This window comes from Phodopus roborovskii, unplaced genomic scaffold, assembly GCF_943737965.1.
Source record: "Phodopus roborovskii unplaced genomic scaffold, PHOROB, whole genome shotgun sequence".
In the NCBI taxonomy this organism is placed as follows: Eukaryota; Metazoa; Chordata; class Mammalia; order Rodentia; family Cricetidae; genus Phodopus; species Phodopus roborovskii.
The window spans coordinates 40,705,258-40,721,995 of NW_026126433.1; the positions used below are offsets into that span (position 1 = coordinate 40,705,258).

The 16,738-nt window shown below is 40.5% G+C and overlaps 1 protein-coding gene across 1 annotated transcript in view; it reads right to left on the reverse strand.

Moving 5' to 3' along the window:
* The window catches only part of Ddr2 (discoidin domain receptor tyrosine kinase 2), a 115,917-nt gene that overhangs the window by 38,532 nt on the left and 60,647 nt on the right, over window positions 1-16,738 (reverse strand). The window contains exon 3 of the mRNA XM_051186210.1: window positions 5,561-5,669. Within this exon, the coding sequence (XP_051042167.1) occupies window positions 5,561-5,642 (82 nt within the window). The 5' untranslated portion in view covers window positions 5,643-5,669. The remainder of the gene's footprint in view (window positions 1-5,560; window positions 5,670-16,738) is intronic.

Genomic DNA, 16,738 nt, shown 5'->3' on the forward strand with positions numbered 1-16,738 from the left:
TGCTGCAGCCCTTTACACAGTTCTTCATGTTATAGTGACCCTCAACCATAAAATTACTTTTGTTCTGACTTCATGACTTTAATTTTTCTACTGTTATGAACTATACTGATGTGCAGATAGATGGGTTTTAGGCGACCCCTGTGAAAGGGTCATTTGACTCCCAAAGGGGTCACAAGCAATGGGTTGAGAATTGCTGGCCTAGATTCAAAGTGAGATGTAGCAATTCACTTTCTAAGGTCTCCCATCATTTTGTTTCTGTGAACCTGTGTACCAATTAATTTTAAATGTCAGTTTGCCATAATCTGGACTCACCTAGGAAGACAGCCTCATTGAGGAATTGCCTAGAAAAAGTTTGGCCTTCAGGCATGTCTTCAGGAGATTGTCTAATTTGTTAATTGACCCAGCCCAATGTGGGTGGCACCATTCCCTAGGCAGTGGGTTCTGAACTGTATAATAATGAAGGAAGCTAGCTGAGCAAAAGCAAGCAGCAAGCTGCATTTATTTCTCTCTTGACTAAGGGTGTTATGGGACTAGCTGCTTGAGTTCCTGCTTGTATTTTCCTGCAGTGCTGGACTATAACCTACAACTATAAACCAAACTTCCTTTCCTGTATTCCTTTTGTGCAGGGCATTTTATCACAGCCACAGAAATGGCACAGCCAACAACTCTGTTTCCTCATTTGCAAAAGACTAGATTAAACCAATCTTCCTTGAGCTTTCTGAGAACTGTTCACAGAGTCCTTTAAATATCCAGTAATAGAGAACTTTTTATTTTACCAAATGTACTTTTGCCTCCACAAATCGAGCTTGACATGCAATTTCAGTGGCTTTTCAGGCCCTAGAATCCATACACACACAGCTGGTCCTCTACATTGACATTCCATGGTATCCCTGTCGCAGGAAGCAGTATGGCTTGGAGGTCAAGGTCTATCATCTTGCTAGCTCATCCAGGCTACTCTGCTTAGTCTATAACCTTCAGTTTTCACCTAACATCTGTGGGCCTCCATCCTTCCTCTGTAAAACTGGAGTAATAATACAGAGTACTCACCCTGAAGATTACATTGTTAACACCACTTCATATGGTACCAGGAGTGCACAGTCTTTGACTATCAGTTGGTGCTTTTGTTGAGCTATGTAGTTTACAGTCTCATTTTTCCAACTTGGTGTAATCAAGACAGCTCAAGGGGCAGTTGAGTTTCTGTTGTCCCCAGAGGAAGATTCTTTTACTGGAAGGAAGGATACAAGAGGCCACCCAGGACTAACTAGACTTGACAAACAAACATACAAGAAAGAAAGAGCCCATCTAGCATTGCTCATTTGAGAGAAATTCATCCAGGGACATCTCCTTCTTGCTTTTTATATCTCTCCCTCCCAGGGCTCTATTCCAATCATCAGGGAAAGGGGTGAGAAAAAAGAGAGAGGAGAGAGAGAGACCACTAGCTAAACTCTCAGCATTTCTCTGGAGACATGAATAGTGGGAACACAGGGAAATGAAAATATTTTTTCATTTTGGAAATATATGGAAGAGACAACACGCATCAGCTTTGATTGAAGGGAAGGAACTTGGTACTGAAGGGGCCCAGAGTATCCCCAGTGCTTCAGTTTCTTTGCCAGGGTGAACTGGCCCTGAAGGGTTTCTACCTCAGAACCTTCTCACTTAGCATAATGAAGAGGCTAACGTTCCAGGTCTGAGTTCTGTGTCCTCATTTTAGTCTTATGCTAGTCTTTGGCTTCAAGTTGAGCCTAAACTTAATTAACTTATAGTTATAAGCTAATTAATTATAAAGCTAAGTAATCTTCTAAATGAACTACAAATCATTCATCAGAATTTTCCAATCCCACCCTAGTTGACTTGCTGACTTGTAAAAATGATTTTTGTGAAATCGTTAGTATAGTTGTTTATTGGGTGTGGATTGCCATTAGCTAACTTGTGAATTATGATCCTGCTGTAAGACGCTGCCCTCCGTCCTTCCAGTACTTCCCCCATCATATTGGCAATTGCTAGGGTCGAGTTCCTGGTGCACTCTTGGAACTGAACAGTTATGAGCACACCACCCACACTTCAGGGCTGGAACATACCTCATCTTGGCATTTCTTGTGGTGACTTCCAGAGCCCTACTCTGCAGCCCCTCTGACCACTTTGAACATTGCTATCTCTGGAAACGTCAGTGACATCACCCAACTTACTAAAGCTCAGATGCATTAGAGCCCAGTGCCTTAAACTGTGGGTCACAGTCTCACATTGGGTAAGGGGGTGGGCGTAGCTGAGCATGGGAATTATGGGAATTGTAAAAGTATTGGCAACATTAGAAGGTTTTTGAAAGTGCAATGACAAAGAGCAATTTAAAGTCAAATGCATAAGAGCTGCGTGTTTCTGGCAGGGCTCACCCTTGTTGCACCATGCATCATCACCGGAACCTTGCTCCTCAGCCCACAACACGTGCACTGAGCACTGAGCAAGCTATCAGGACTCCAGTGTCAATGAACTCTGCTCAAAGCCACAGGGATCAGCTTCCAGACTATCATATATTATGGGCTGCAGTGCCAAGTTTTCTGGTCTTAGAGAAACATAATGATTTAATTATGGAGGGTAGCCTTAACATTTTCCCATTGCTCCTCCATGTGTATCAAATTAGTATATCTCTAGCTAGCATTACGTTAGAATGTTTGACTTTTTAAATTATTTGAGTTGCGGAGTTCAGTTTCATTTTTTTCTAAATAATCATTAAATGAATTTTTGGCTTGTGAATATTAGGACAGGGTTTCTGATACCTTCTGACATGGCCTTAAACCTATTTCTGTCAATAGGTGGTTATATAATATTTGCTTAAAGCAAAGGTCTCTCTGCTATTCTGCTATACAATGTGGCTAACATGTGTGGAAAATCTAAGGCCCAGAACTTATCACTGAGCACCTCCACTTACTATCAGTAAAGTTGTCCCAGTCTTAGGGAAATGACAGTAAAGGCCCCTGAAGAGTCACCTCTAAGTCAGTGAGTATTAATCATGCATTAATCATACATCTACTCTGTATTAAGCAGTGGCTAAACCATGCAACTTCATGAGTCCCAAGTTCCTCAATGACCACTTAACACTGAGGAAAAATGGAAATTTCTTATCTGCTTTTACATCTTCACCTCCAGATTAACTCAGTAAAATGGGAGGGTTAGTCCTTCTGTATGTACCATGTCCCTAGGAAAACCTCTCCAAATTAAGACATCTGTTTCTTTGTGCTGGTGGAAAGAGCCAACAGAAATACCTAACAACACAACAGGGGCTGAAATGGCCTTAAGGCAACCTGTTTTCTACTCAAGGACTACAGCTTGTTTTCCAACACTAGAAGCTGGCTTTCATGGTTTAATTGCTTAAACACTCCCCAGGTACACCAGCCTCCATGATGACACCCAGCACCTAAACTTTGTGTGCACTCTTGGCCTCTTCTTTGGAGCTCAAAGCAGAAAGACCATTGTAGGAAAAGCCAAACTTTACAGAGTAAGAGGGATACAAAGCACAAAAATAAAAAGGTGTCCAAGTTGGAAAAAAAAGCATTGAATTCGCTCAACCAACAATGCTTTGACTTTTTAAAAAGGAGTTTTGACCATGTTTCCTATTAAGGGTATAAGGAATAGTCCATGAACGAGGAATTGGTATGGGGAGGTACTCTCTCAAATGTACCATTATGTTAGTAAAAAGGCAAAATGAATTTACTCTTGAGAATGTACTTATAACTAGCTGAAAAATTGAACTCTACATACTATTGTGGGAGGCTAAATGGGTAAAAAGTACTCTGGAAAAGTCTATAGCATTATGAAGAACATTAAATAACATGTTACAAGTGATCCAGGAATTCCACTTATGGATATAAGTCCAGAAAATTTAGTATATATCCTTACTACAAACTATGGAAGACTTTTTCACAACAGACCCACACTTTAAACTATCCAAGTTCCCATCCATCCAAATCACTGAACTATTGAAGATTGTTAAGCAACATTATTGTGTAACAGACAAATGACACAATTATATACTTTAACCTAAAGTATGTAAATGTAAATGAAGTATGCAAATAAAGTAATATTATACAACAGCTAAGATGGGCTGACAACAACTTCAGGTAGCCATGCAGTGAATGCCATACAGGAAATGTCCAGTTAAAGAAGCTAGACACAGTATCCTAATGTATCATATTCCTCTATTTATATAAAGTACAAATAGGCAAAAACAAGTCTTTCTAGCTAGAAGCAACAATGGATGTTCCTGGGGTAGGGTAGAAGAAAGAACTCCATTATGCCTCTGTTTCTTACATATAGAAGTGTAGTTCACTTTCCAATCTTTTGATATTGCCACACAGTGTTATCTACAAAGTTCACATTCAAGAGCAGCATAATCAAAAAGACCACATTTTTAAAAATCTCATGTTTTATATAAGTGTGTACTTTTGTGTTAGCCCACATTTGTAACTACTCTCTGCTTCAGATTAGAAATGTCTGAATGGATATGTTGGGCTTGTAAAAAAAAAAAACTGAACATATAAGATGTGTATACTTTGTTTGTATTTGTCAAGGAATAAAAAATATGGCTTGAGAATCTTTACCTTTTTCTTTTCCATGTACATTTTTTGTTCTTATGGACTCTGAGCACAGCTATATGAGTTGTTTTGATTAATGACCTCACCCCACCACCACAGTGATGGGAGTTGAAAAAGGAACTTAGTGGACAAGCACCACAACGCTACAACTCTCAGCCCTGCCAATATAGTCTTAACAAACATAATTTGAGTAGTGGATTGAAAGATTGTTTGCACATTCCTGCTTCCACTCATGCTCTTGTGCAATTTCCATGAAAACATAACCAGGCTAGTCTTCTAGAGGAATCCACATGGAACAACAGCCAAACTGCCCTTCATCGGGGCCAAGGTAATCCTAGATGAGCCAATAGCCAGCTGATTGCCAGACAGGTACATGCACAAAGACAGGTCAAAGTACAGTCCAACCAAGCACAACAGAAATCATCAAACTGTAAACTTGTGAGCAAAATAAGCACTCATTGTAAATCACTGAGCTATTGAAAAATGTTAAACAGCATTGTTGTGTAATAGACAAATGACACAATAGTATACTTTAGGTCTATAAGAGCCACCACTTGGGATCTTGGGAACCTGGCATCCCATACAGTAAGTGTTCCAAAAGTATAACAGGACCATTTCGTAAAGCCCAGGCCTAGTATGCAAGGATAAACCAACCAAAAGAAACTCTCTGCCACATCTAAAATTTCCCTCGCATTTTCCCCCAAAATGGCAGATAGCCATTCCTTCTCCCATTAAAATTAACAGCATTTAAACTACTCTTATCTACATAAAAACTTCTTGTATAATACCCAACACATTCTATATGGACAGGGAAAGGATAAGACTTTCTGTTTCTGACTTGGCCACATTACAAGATGCAGGTGAAGACAACAGACACTGAGGGTTCCCTTGACAGAACTCTTTCTAAAGTAACCACTGACAAGCATGTGCAGGCACCTGGTTTTCAGCATCCACCAGAGTAGTGGCTCTGTTACCTGGATTAACCTGAGCTTTTGCAGAACCCAGGATGGGCAAGAGCAGGAGCAGCACCATGGGCATTCTGGGAATCGGGATCATTTCAGAAGATGGAGTTGGATCCAGAGTCTGCAGCCCAACAATAATACAAGGAAACAGAAAGAGAAGGAAAAAAATAAGTAATATAGATTTTACCAACACACATGAGCATGATCTTCACAGATAATTTGGGATTCTTGCAATGTGTATTTCCATATTTAAAACTTCAATATACCCAGGGAACATCTAATGTAAGAATTTTCCAATTCTATTAGATTATACACTCACTCCTGGAATTAAAATCAGCAAAACTATACACCAGTAGCAACATATTACTGAGGCAAATACCAAATGGCAACAACAAAGTAAAATTTATATTTATGATGTCATCTAATGTTTTCATATTATCAACACTAGTTCCAACATTTTTAAAAAATCAGTAATTTTAACCTGTTTTTAAAGCTCTATAAGTCCAACAGTTTTCTTGATCCATTAGCTTCGAAGTGATATGAAGAACTTTCTGGTTTACTTTTTTAAAGTTCCCTCCAAGTGGTCATGTGACAGTGCATTAGATATAGACATATCACAATATATATCAAGGTTTAATTTGATAGAATCATAGGTAGTTATGTGTGAAAATTTGTATAGATATTTCTATGTATACAAGTGAATATAATGCATATCTTTTGACCCCCCCTCACTTCACCAGCTAAAAGGGCCTAAAGGAAAAGCATCCTGGCCGTGACCCTGCATTGACAATGCAAACCAAAATGTCCAGATCTTAGTTTCTAATCCCATCTCCCAGTAAAAGGAATCAGAGTTCCTTAGAAAAAAAAATGATTGACTATAGGACTGGGTCAGGAAATCCATATGGTAAGCCTGGGGTGTGGGGTATATGTTGTATGCATACATACAAACACACACACACACACACACACACACACACACACACACACACATGCATGATGGGGTATAGCAAAGGTATATAGGAGTCAGCTGCAAGATCTCCCAGAAACCAACACTGGAACAATTTGAGCATCAAAATAAATAGAGAAGTATTAGATTATAACTCAGAGTATAAAATAAATATCCAGTCCGTGCTGATGTAAATAAATGACTGAATAAACAAATGGGGGAGAACAACCCATTTCCCATGAAAAAAGAATTCTAAATAATTTATGTAGCTAATCTGCTTTTAAGGAAGTGGAGCCTCACCACATCCCACTTCCAACTTCTTCCACACAAGTTGCACATAGTAACTTGCTTCCAGAGGATGCAGCATAAGCCTGGGGAGGGGCAGGAGAGAATCTCTTCAGTGGGGAAATCTGACAAGCTGCTTAGTGTCAGCATAACATCAGCATGGAAAAGTCATTGTGACCGTGTGTGTCTTTGACAGGATGTAATGGGAAGGCACTTGAGGCCAGCAGTCCCAACCCACAAACCATGGCCTTTGTCTGTTCCTGAGGAAAACAACAGAGAAATACTAAGTGGGAGTCTTTCTTCAAGATTCCCAACTGATCCTCGGTGCTGTCAGTCATCCAACACAAGAAAGCCTGAGAAACTGTCACCACTAACGGGAGAGAAGGCAATAGGAGACTAATGAAACTAATGAGTGGCACTGTATGCATCCTGGACTTGAAAGGGACATGGGAAAACAGAAGAAGTCAGAGTAAGTTAGGGACTATAGCAATGCACCAACGTTGGTTTGTGCATTTGATGAACAGACAGTAGTAATGTAAGATATTGATTCATGTCATGCACATGGGGATTCTGTCTTCACAATGATTCCATAGATATAAAACTGTTCTGTCATTCAGATAACACTGATAAATGGCAAGGAGAGAGTGGGGAAGACTCAGGGAGACATCAGTCTGATTAGGTTCCTGAAAGATAGGCAAGGTTTGAATGGGCAGTAAGTGAAATGAAATAAGGAAGGGATGACACAAACAGAAACTTTCTGTGATGATTTCTGAACAGTAATATGTGGATATGCTTGAAAAACATTTTATTTACTTTTATTTGGTGTGTGTGTATGTGCGTGCATGCATGCGTGCATGCGTGCGTGTGTGTGTGTGTGTGTGTGTGTGTGTGTGTGTGTGTGTGCATTCTCACGTGTATGCATTATAAGAGGACAGCCTGTAGAAGTTAGTTCCCTCCTTCTAGCACATGTGTTCTCGGATTTGAACTCAAGTCATCACACTTGGCAGCAAGTGCCTTTACCCCCTGAGCCATCTCATCAGCCCCTAAAGCCATCTTTTTTAAAATGCCTACATTTGCTTACTAGTTAATTATGTGTGCATGTTCATATGAGTGCATATGGCAATGTGAGGGCAACTTGTGGGAGTCCATTGCATGTGAGTTCCAAGGATCAAACTCAGATCATCCGGTTTGGTGGCCATCTCCTAAACCCACTAAGCCATCTCAGCAAACTCCCCCTCCCAAAGAAAAATTAAGTAAGGTAATCAGATGGTTTTTTTTAAATAAAATAGAGTTGCCAAGCAATGGTGGCATGTGTCTTTAGTTCCAACATTTTGGAGGCACAGGCAGGCAGATTTCTGTGAGTTCAAGGCCCAAATATTCAGTGATTATATCTGGCTAATCAACTTTTTTTTTTTTTTTGCCCTAAAAGGAAGTTTCTTTAAGAATGCCTATGAGCAGACAAAACCCTCTGAATGAATTGTCTCAAGGATCCAGTATTTAGACATGTGACATGTGCGTGTAACATATGCATGTGACAGGTGCATGGAACGCAAAACATATGTGGAAATGTTAGCATTGGGAGAGTCCTTCTCTATGAGCTTTTGTGAATAACAGCATGAAATTCTTAGATAAACAATTTATTCAGGTCTGAATCAAATAAAATTCAAAATGCAAATGTCCATGGAGTATTGCCTTTCACTCATTTGCTCATCAATTGTTTTGTAAATGTCGCCTCACATGGGATACATGCATCTTAAATGTCAGAGAAGGGTTGGGGAGATGGTTCAGACAGTAATGTACTCTACAGAAGCCTGAGGACCTGTGTTTGACCTCCCAGAATCCAAGTCACTAAAAGACACTGGCACAGCTGTAAATTCCAGCACTGGGGAGGCAAAGACAAGAGGATCCACAAATCCCTAAGCTCTGGACTCAGATAAAAATAAACAAGCCAGACACGATCACCATCATCATAGAACTTATGATATGCAAATAAATAATGCAAGCATGAAAAGATATACGGGTGGCAACTGGCAGGCCAAATGCTTTAAATCATTTCTTCCTCTTTCAATCTTGTAATAAACAGGACGCTCTGGGGTGTGAAGGTTTACTGCAGCTGTGGTGAGCTGTTCCAGGAAGGTGTGCAGTAAACTCCTCTAAGCATGCAAGTGACTCAGAGGCAGACAAACAGAGCAGAGAAGAGGCCGGGCAGCCAGCAGCCATGCACGAATAAATAAGCATTTGACAAATATGCATCTGAGGAAAGGGGCATAGGAAAATCAGTGAAGTGTCCAATGAGTCAACACTCTTTTCAAAAACAAAAGCCAAGACATATCCACACCTCACACAAAAATAAAGAGTCCACAATAAGAGACAGAACAATATTCCCAACACTTGGGAGGCAGAGGCAGATGGCTGTCTATGAGCTTGAGGCCAGCCTGGTCTAGAGAGTGAGTTCCAGGACAGCCAGGGCTAAACAGAGAAACCAAATAAACAAACAAAAAAAGGATCTCAAGAAAGTACATAAATTTGCCATAAACTGAAGGAAGAAAAAACTTGCATGAAAAAGCATGGAAAGCAAAATCCATAGAAGAAAAAATAAGTAAATAAAAATCCAAAACATCCTAGGAATTAAAAAAAAAAAGAATACTATAAACTTAACAGATAAGCAGTGAACAAAGGTAAATATTTGAAACTTGAAACAAAACAACTTCTGTTGTAAAAAGCCACTAGAAATATGGACCAAGTAAATAAAAAAAAATATTTAACAAAGGGAACAGCATACTGCCTCAGAAACTATTTGAGCTCAAAGTCAGAAAACCAAACATCAAAGACACAGCTGAATCAGTCTCACAAACTTGTCAAGGGTGGTGATGTGAGATTTGACAATGATGTGGTGAAATGTGTGCTCCACACTGAGCCATTGCTCAGGGTTAGAAGATAACCTAGCTAAATTGTTACTTGGCCTAGAGAAAGAGTTGTATGTTAAATACAATGTATGTGTGCACGCAAGTGCTTGCTGTATGTCTTCAAAGTAACAAGGCCTTGGGAAAATGTCTATCAACAGAGGGATGCTATAAACTATACTGTTCCTAACTATAAAATACTCTAGGATGGTGAAAAAGAATGAATTCCAGAGGCTGCTGACTCAGCACTTATTGCTCTTAGCGAGGACTCAGGTTTAACACCCACATAGCAACTCACAACCCTCTGTAGCTCCAGTCCCAGGGGGATCCAGTGCCCTCTTCTGGCTTCTGTGGGCACCACAGATATGGGGAACATATACATACATGCAGCCAAACCACGCATGCATATAAAAGAAAGAAACCTTTAAAATAAAAAGAATGAGTTACAGCTATATGTGATCACATGTCTTACCATTCATAGCTTGTTTTTAGGTGGACAGGAAGGCTGCAATGTCCCTATGAAAAAATGCTATATATTTTTATGGACACACACATTTAGATATTCAGAAAAAATCTGAAAGGTAAATCACCATACTGAAAACACTGATTCCCTCAGAGCTGGAGATGGGAGATGGAGTGCAGATTTCATCAAGAGGACTTGTGAATGACTGCCATATGGAAACTGACTTATTCATAATAATTCTATTGTTTCATGTCTATGTGTATGAATATATATATGTATATATATATTTGCATGTATAAGAAAATGCATGTGTGTGAATATCTGTGAGTAGAGAACAGAGTTTGACATCAACTGTCTTTCTAAATCATCCTTCACTTTATTTGCTGATGCAGCTAGTCTCTCTCACTGAGCAGGAGTTCACTGATGCAGCTAGTCTGACTAGGCCAGTTTGTCCTAGGAATTTCCTGTATGTGCAGAGATTTCAGGCAGGCTGCCATACCAACCTGGCTTTTATGTGGGCTCTGGAGAGCCAAACTTCAATCCTAGCACTTCTATGACAAACCCGTTATCTTCTGAGTCATCTTCCCAGCCCGCCATTTGATTTTTAAAAAAAGAATGTGTTCTTGGTTAATGTTACTTATAACAGCTTTTCTAACAAAAATATGGAAAGATTATTCCTGGCATCAAGCTATCAGAATATCAAAATTCTTTCCAGACAATCCCGTATGTTCCAGAATGGGAAGTGTTGGGGCAGCATGGCCTGTACCTCCAAGAGTTACTTGGCCTAATCAGAGACAGTATTGATCTGTATGCCTGGCACATGGGAGCAGAAAAAAGTGGTTGAGGACTACCTTGTATCCTTGTGGTTTAGAATGTTGAGTCCCTTCTAATCACAGTCCTCAAAATCAGGTGGAGGGGAATTCTACAAATCTGGGAGCACAGTTGCTTCACCTATGGCCTGGATAGCCTCACTTGGTCTGGCTGCTGTTTCCCAGCCACCACTCTGAGTATAGTTCAAATCTTTACCCATCTTTATTGTCTACCAAGTAAGACAATGAGTCATCTAAGACCTGGTATCCTGTTTTCCCTATTTCAAAATGAAGTTGATTTTCTACTGCCCTGGGCCATTAAGTTAGGAAAGACAGTTAACATTGATTGCACACCTATCTCCTATCTTTCACAACTGTGTTAATAAGTCAGAGCACCTGCCTGGGAACAACCTTCACAGTAGAGATCAGGTAGGAGAGAGAGCAAAGAACCTTAAGAGACAGTGCTGAAGTTTTTAATTAAGTTTCTGGGTTGAACAGAAAGTTAATATAACCATGTCATCTTATTCATATGCTCCATGATATCAGAGCAAGGCTGGGCTACCTGTGCTGGTGGAAACCACACCCTTTGGCAGTCCAAACCACAAGCCCAACTGCAAAGTCTGTTCTTCACTATAAAACTAAATACATGTGACAGACAATAAATTAAATGGGTGGATGAATGAATAGATGATAGTAAACATATGCTAGATGATGATGAAGATAGATAGACACATACATAGATAAATAGATGTTTGATATATGATAAGTGTTGATTACACTTAGATGTGGATACACAGAAATGTAGATACATAGAAAAATAATAGGTAGATAATTAATAATAAGTGGATGCGTAAATAAAGAAATATATGATAGATAGATTGATAGATGATAGATAATGATGGTGAATGTTGACTGAAAGATGATAGTAAATGATGGATGAATAAAGAAATAAATTGATAGATGGTTGGTAGATCATAAATGAAAGATAGATGAAAAATGAGATAAGTGGATGACAAAAGATAGATAACAAATTAAGATAGATGACATGTAGAAGGCAAGTAGGGAGGTAAATAGACAGATTTAGAGGAGAGATATGTACATAAAAATATAAGCAGGAATCCCTTTATAAGCATAACTGTAATAAGTAACTTTTTTAAATCACCCCTTATTTCCATATATCATAATATGAAAAATAGGCAGGTCAGGCAACCCTTGGGGTCTTTTGTCATAACTAAATGGGAAGTTTCAATAGCTCTGCTCAGGCTTCATTTTCCAGAAGTTCTGCCAGAGTTCATTTTCCAGCAACCCCATGGGTGCTCACAACCATCTATAGTGAGATCTGATGCTCTCTTCTGGCATAAAGTTGTACACACAGAGCACTCATAAGAAGAAAGAAAGGAAGGAAGGAAGGAAGGATGGAAGGAAGGAAGGAAGGAAATGCATTTAAATATCCCTGCTCTTCCCAAGACCCTCAAGAGAGCAAAATGCACAGATGGTAGAGTTCTTTTTGTCTTCATGTGAACATTAGCAAAACCCACCTTTTTCTCTGAAGCAGAACTAGAGATATATCCATCCCACCCTAAGAAATGTCTGAGCTTACATAATATGTAAATCATTAAATTCGCATCCCCATTACAGAATAGTTCTTTCAAGAGAAATTTCTCACATAGTTTTGAATAACAGATCCTACATAGCACATTTAAAATAACATTTCATAGTTTTAAAGTATTCCATCTACTCATCAAAGTTGTAAATCATTGAGAGAGTAGCCAACACTGCTAGAGGACTCATGACTAGGCATCATTAAACAGCCAATCCATTCAGTGCATTCAAAATATAATTAAACATGCTAAAATCCAATTTATAACCAATTTTTCAGGTATGTGGTTTATGTTCTAAACAGAGCAAGCATGCCCAGCTAGCAGGTGGCCCTTCTTTGCAGACTATCCATTGTCCCAGACCCAATAGCTAGGGACAACCTGGGATGATGCTGGCTTTGGTGAAGAATCAGTGTTCATAGATTTCCTTCACACTCCTTGATGAAGCCTGTGTCAGGGACTACAGAGAGTGCTACCCTCCTAGGAAATCAGCTCTGCCCACACATCCCTGGAAAATCCAAGGTATGGATGGAAATGAGATAAGAGAACTTCAGTCAAACTGGCATGGGCATGTATGCACAGATATAATTGTATGAAACCTATGTGTACACGTGTGGAAGATTAGGCTTTGGTGAGGAGAAATTTCACACTCACATATTTAACTCAGAGGACATTGGAGAGCATTCAAGACTTGTTTTTCCTCTCTGCTGAGTAACTTTCATTTCCAATTTAACAAATATGAAGAGTCATCTTTAGAGTATTTCATATTCAGCAGACAAATATGCAGAAATGACTTTGGTTTGGGTAAGAGGTCCCCAGACACATACACACAAACAACAAAACTTGCCAAACATTTTCATGTTTATCTTAATTCCTGAGGATGTGTCAAAGTCTTTCTTACTCCCAACTTCCCCCTGGGTCTTTATCTTCCCCATATGATGCCCACAATCCTGAGCCAAAATCGCAGAATGGCCCAACACATGCCTAATGACTGGAGATATGACTCAGGTGACCTGGGGTGACCCTCACTGTTTCATGGAAAAGTGAGTGCTACTTCTGCCTTTTTCAGAGCAGTTTGTTTCCCTGTACCTCTATATTCGCATCTGTAAAATGGAGACAACTAGAATTTGTAAAGTTTTTGAAGGAAAGAGTGATCCAGATAGCTTTCATTACCTCATTATCCATCTAGGAACAGGAGATGGTAAAGGGCAAATTCACTGTTGCAGAAGACGCCCTCTTCCTGGGTAGAGGGTGGTCACCCATCATAGACCCTGTGTAACATCATCCGCCTGGTTTCATTTGTGTATTACACTCCACTGGGATGTTAAGCCTAAATGTTGTCATAAAATTTCCAGGAGGAAGAGGTAGATAGCATAAAAACAAAACAAAGGATCTAGAGATCTTTCCAAACACAAAACAGTGGTCAGCACTACACACAATGCAATATCCTTTGGTTTGCCAAGACCTTAGATGTAACCTTGTTACACTCCAACAGGCCCTGAATCTTACACTCACACACACACACACACACACACACACACACACACACACACACACACCTCACTTCCAAACATGATCCAACATATGAATCTCCTTCCTACCCAGCCTCCCTCATTTTCTTTCCCCCATCCCACCCCATCTCAGCCTCTCCTTAGCCCTCTGAAGCATGAGCTCATGAGCAGAGGGATATCTCTCCAAAGCTCAGGGCACAAGGGGGTCAGCATAAAGGACGGTGGCATGAGGGTTTAGAAGGTGCCATAGGAACTTGCTAGTCCTCAAAACAGCAGAACCAAAGTGGTGAACGCTTGAAGGGACCTGAGACCTTGTCTTTCCCAATGCTCTCCAGATACGGGACCTTTCTCTAGGGTACCAGAGTCTGGATTAAACATCTAGTTATCTAGTCCAACAGTCATTTCCTTTACTCTGCTCCTCCTGGCTCAGCTATTTGGTCTTCCTTCCTAAAGTTCAGGGCCACACACAATTTCTTCAGGTTCTGTTTGTTTACTTTAAAACATGAATAGTTACTAGAAAAATCTCTGTGGTGGTTTTAAAGTGTCTCCCACCGGCCATGTTTACATTCTCATTGAGTGTTCAAGCCTAATTGTCCTTCCATTGAATATAAGCTTAACCCAGTCACATCTAGAAAAATGAATGGGTAGACTTGTGACACTTGTGAAACTACATCCTAAAGGCTACCCAGTGGGGCTGCTACCCTGGAAGCCCAGCCACCATGCTGTGACAAAGCTGGGACCACACAAAGATGTCACATGTTGGTATTCTTGCCAAGGTCCCAGGGGACAACAGTATCCACTCTCACACTTAGGAAGGATGAACCCCTATAGGCAAGCCCCACCAGGGAAACTTTATTGCAACTCTCATACTTGGGAAGGAGGAACCAAGCCCCACCAGGGAAACTTTATTGCAACTTGCTCAGGTAGGCCCTGAACAAGAGCAGCTTAGCTGAGCCCAGTAACCTAAGCAGTGAAGTGTGAAGTGATTATTGTTGCCTTGTCTCCCTAAGCTTTGAGGTGACACAGTATCAAGCAAAGAATGACTATAACAAGTCACTCCAGTAAAGCTCACTTGCCACAAAGTGAAGAGTCCATTTCTTAATATTGCTTAGATTTTAACTCATCAGCCATTTGCTCATGTTTTTGGAACTTAGAATGAGGATTTAGGTCACGGGATAAAGGAGTCTAGTGGGAAAGAGTGACAAGCAAGGACTTGAGTGTGGTAACAAACTGCCTTTCTCTTGAGGTCTCGGTGATGAGTCCTGAAGCAGCATCAGATCTAGTTTTCATTACTTTATTTGACCTCTGGGTGGCATGCTCAATACTCCCCTTCCCTCTCCAGTCTGCTCCTTCTCCATCACTTTGTGTGAAATCAAATCTCCAGGCTTCTGTAATATGTTACCTCTACAACTCACAACCTAGAGGAGCTGGGCTCATCTGGACCTCAGCCCCTTTGTCTTCATCTGTGAAAAAGATGGTAATAGTGGCACTTGTCCCTCAGTTATGTTGTAAGGACAATGCATAAGAAGGGCTTTAGAAAGCCAGGCAGTGGTGGCACACACCTTTAATCCCAGCACTCAGGAAGCAGAGGCAGGCAGATTTCTGGTCTACAGAGTGAGTTCCAAGACAACCAAAGTCACACAGGGAAAACCTGTCTTCAAAACAAAGCTAAAGGAACAGAGTGCATGAATGTAAATAATTATTTGAATCTCTCTCTCTTTGTGATGTGTGTATGTGAGTGTGCATGTGTATGCACACACATGTATATGCATACATGTATGGGTGCACATGTTCATATGTGTGGAGGACAGAAGTCAACATCAGGTGCCTCAAACACTGTCCTAGTATTTTGAGGCATAGAGACCCTGAATGGGAAGCTTGCTGAATTCAGCTAGACTGGCTATAAGCACCAGACACTGCCTCCCCAGTGATGGAGTCACAGACATGTATTAGGCACTGTTCTATTGCTAAAGAGACACCATGACCAAGGCAAGTCTTAAAGCACTTAATTAGGGTCTTTCTTACAGTTTCAGAGGTTTTGTCCTTTATCATCATGTCGGGGAGCATGTATGGCACTGGAGTAGTAGCTGAGAGCTACATCCTGATCTGCAGGCCAAGAGAGCAAGACCAGGCTTTTAAAACCTCAAAGCCCACCCCCAGTGACACACTTCCTCCAATAAGGCCACACCTCCTAATCCTAATCTTTTCAAACTGCTCCACTCCCCAGTGATGAAACATTCAAATACATGAGCCTATGAGGGCCATTCCTATCCAGACCACTACAAGGCATATGTCTTTTTCTTTTTAAACATTGGTACTGGGGGGGGGGGTCAAACTCGAGTTTTACTAAAGGAAGGTATGACACCGCGGTCTTCTTTAGATTCCCAGAGCAGAACACCAAATGTGATGATAATCAGTGAACGCATCAGGCAGATGATAGGATGGTGTGGGGTTTCCTGATAACCTGGAATGTCTACTTTCCTGTTACCCTCGATGCCAAGAATGGAGAAGACAGGAAACACATGCATCTTCTACTGGGCATTTCCCTCCTTGTAGCGATCACTTATCTCCTCCCTTGCTGGATCCAGTGACTCAGCAGATAACCTCATAGTAAACTCTATCCCACCACTTCCCAGTTGTATTTATGTATGACTGTGAGTCTTGTGAGTCCTCAA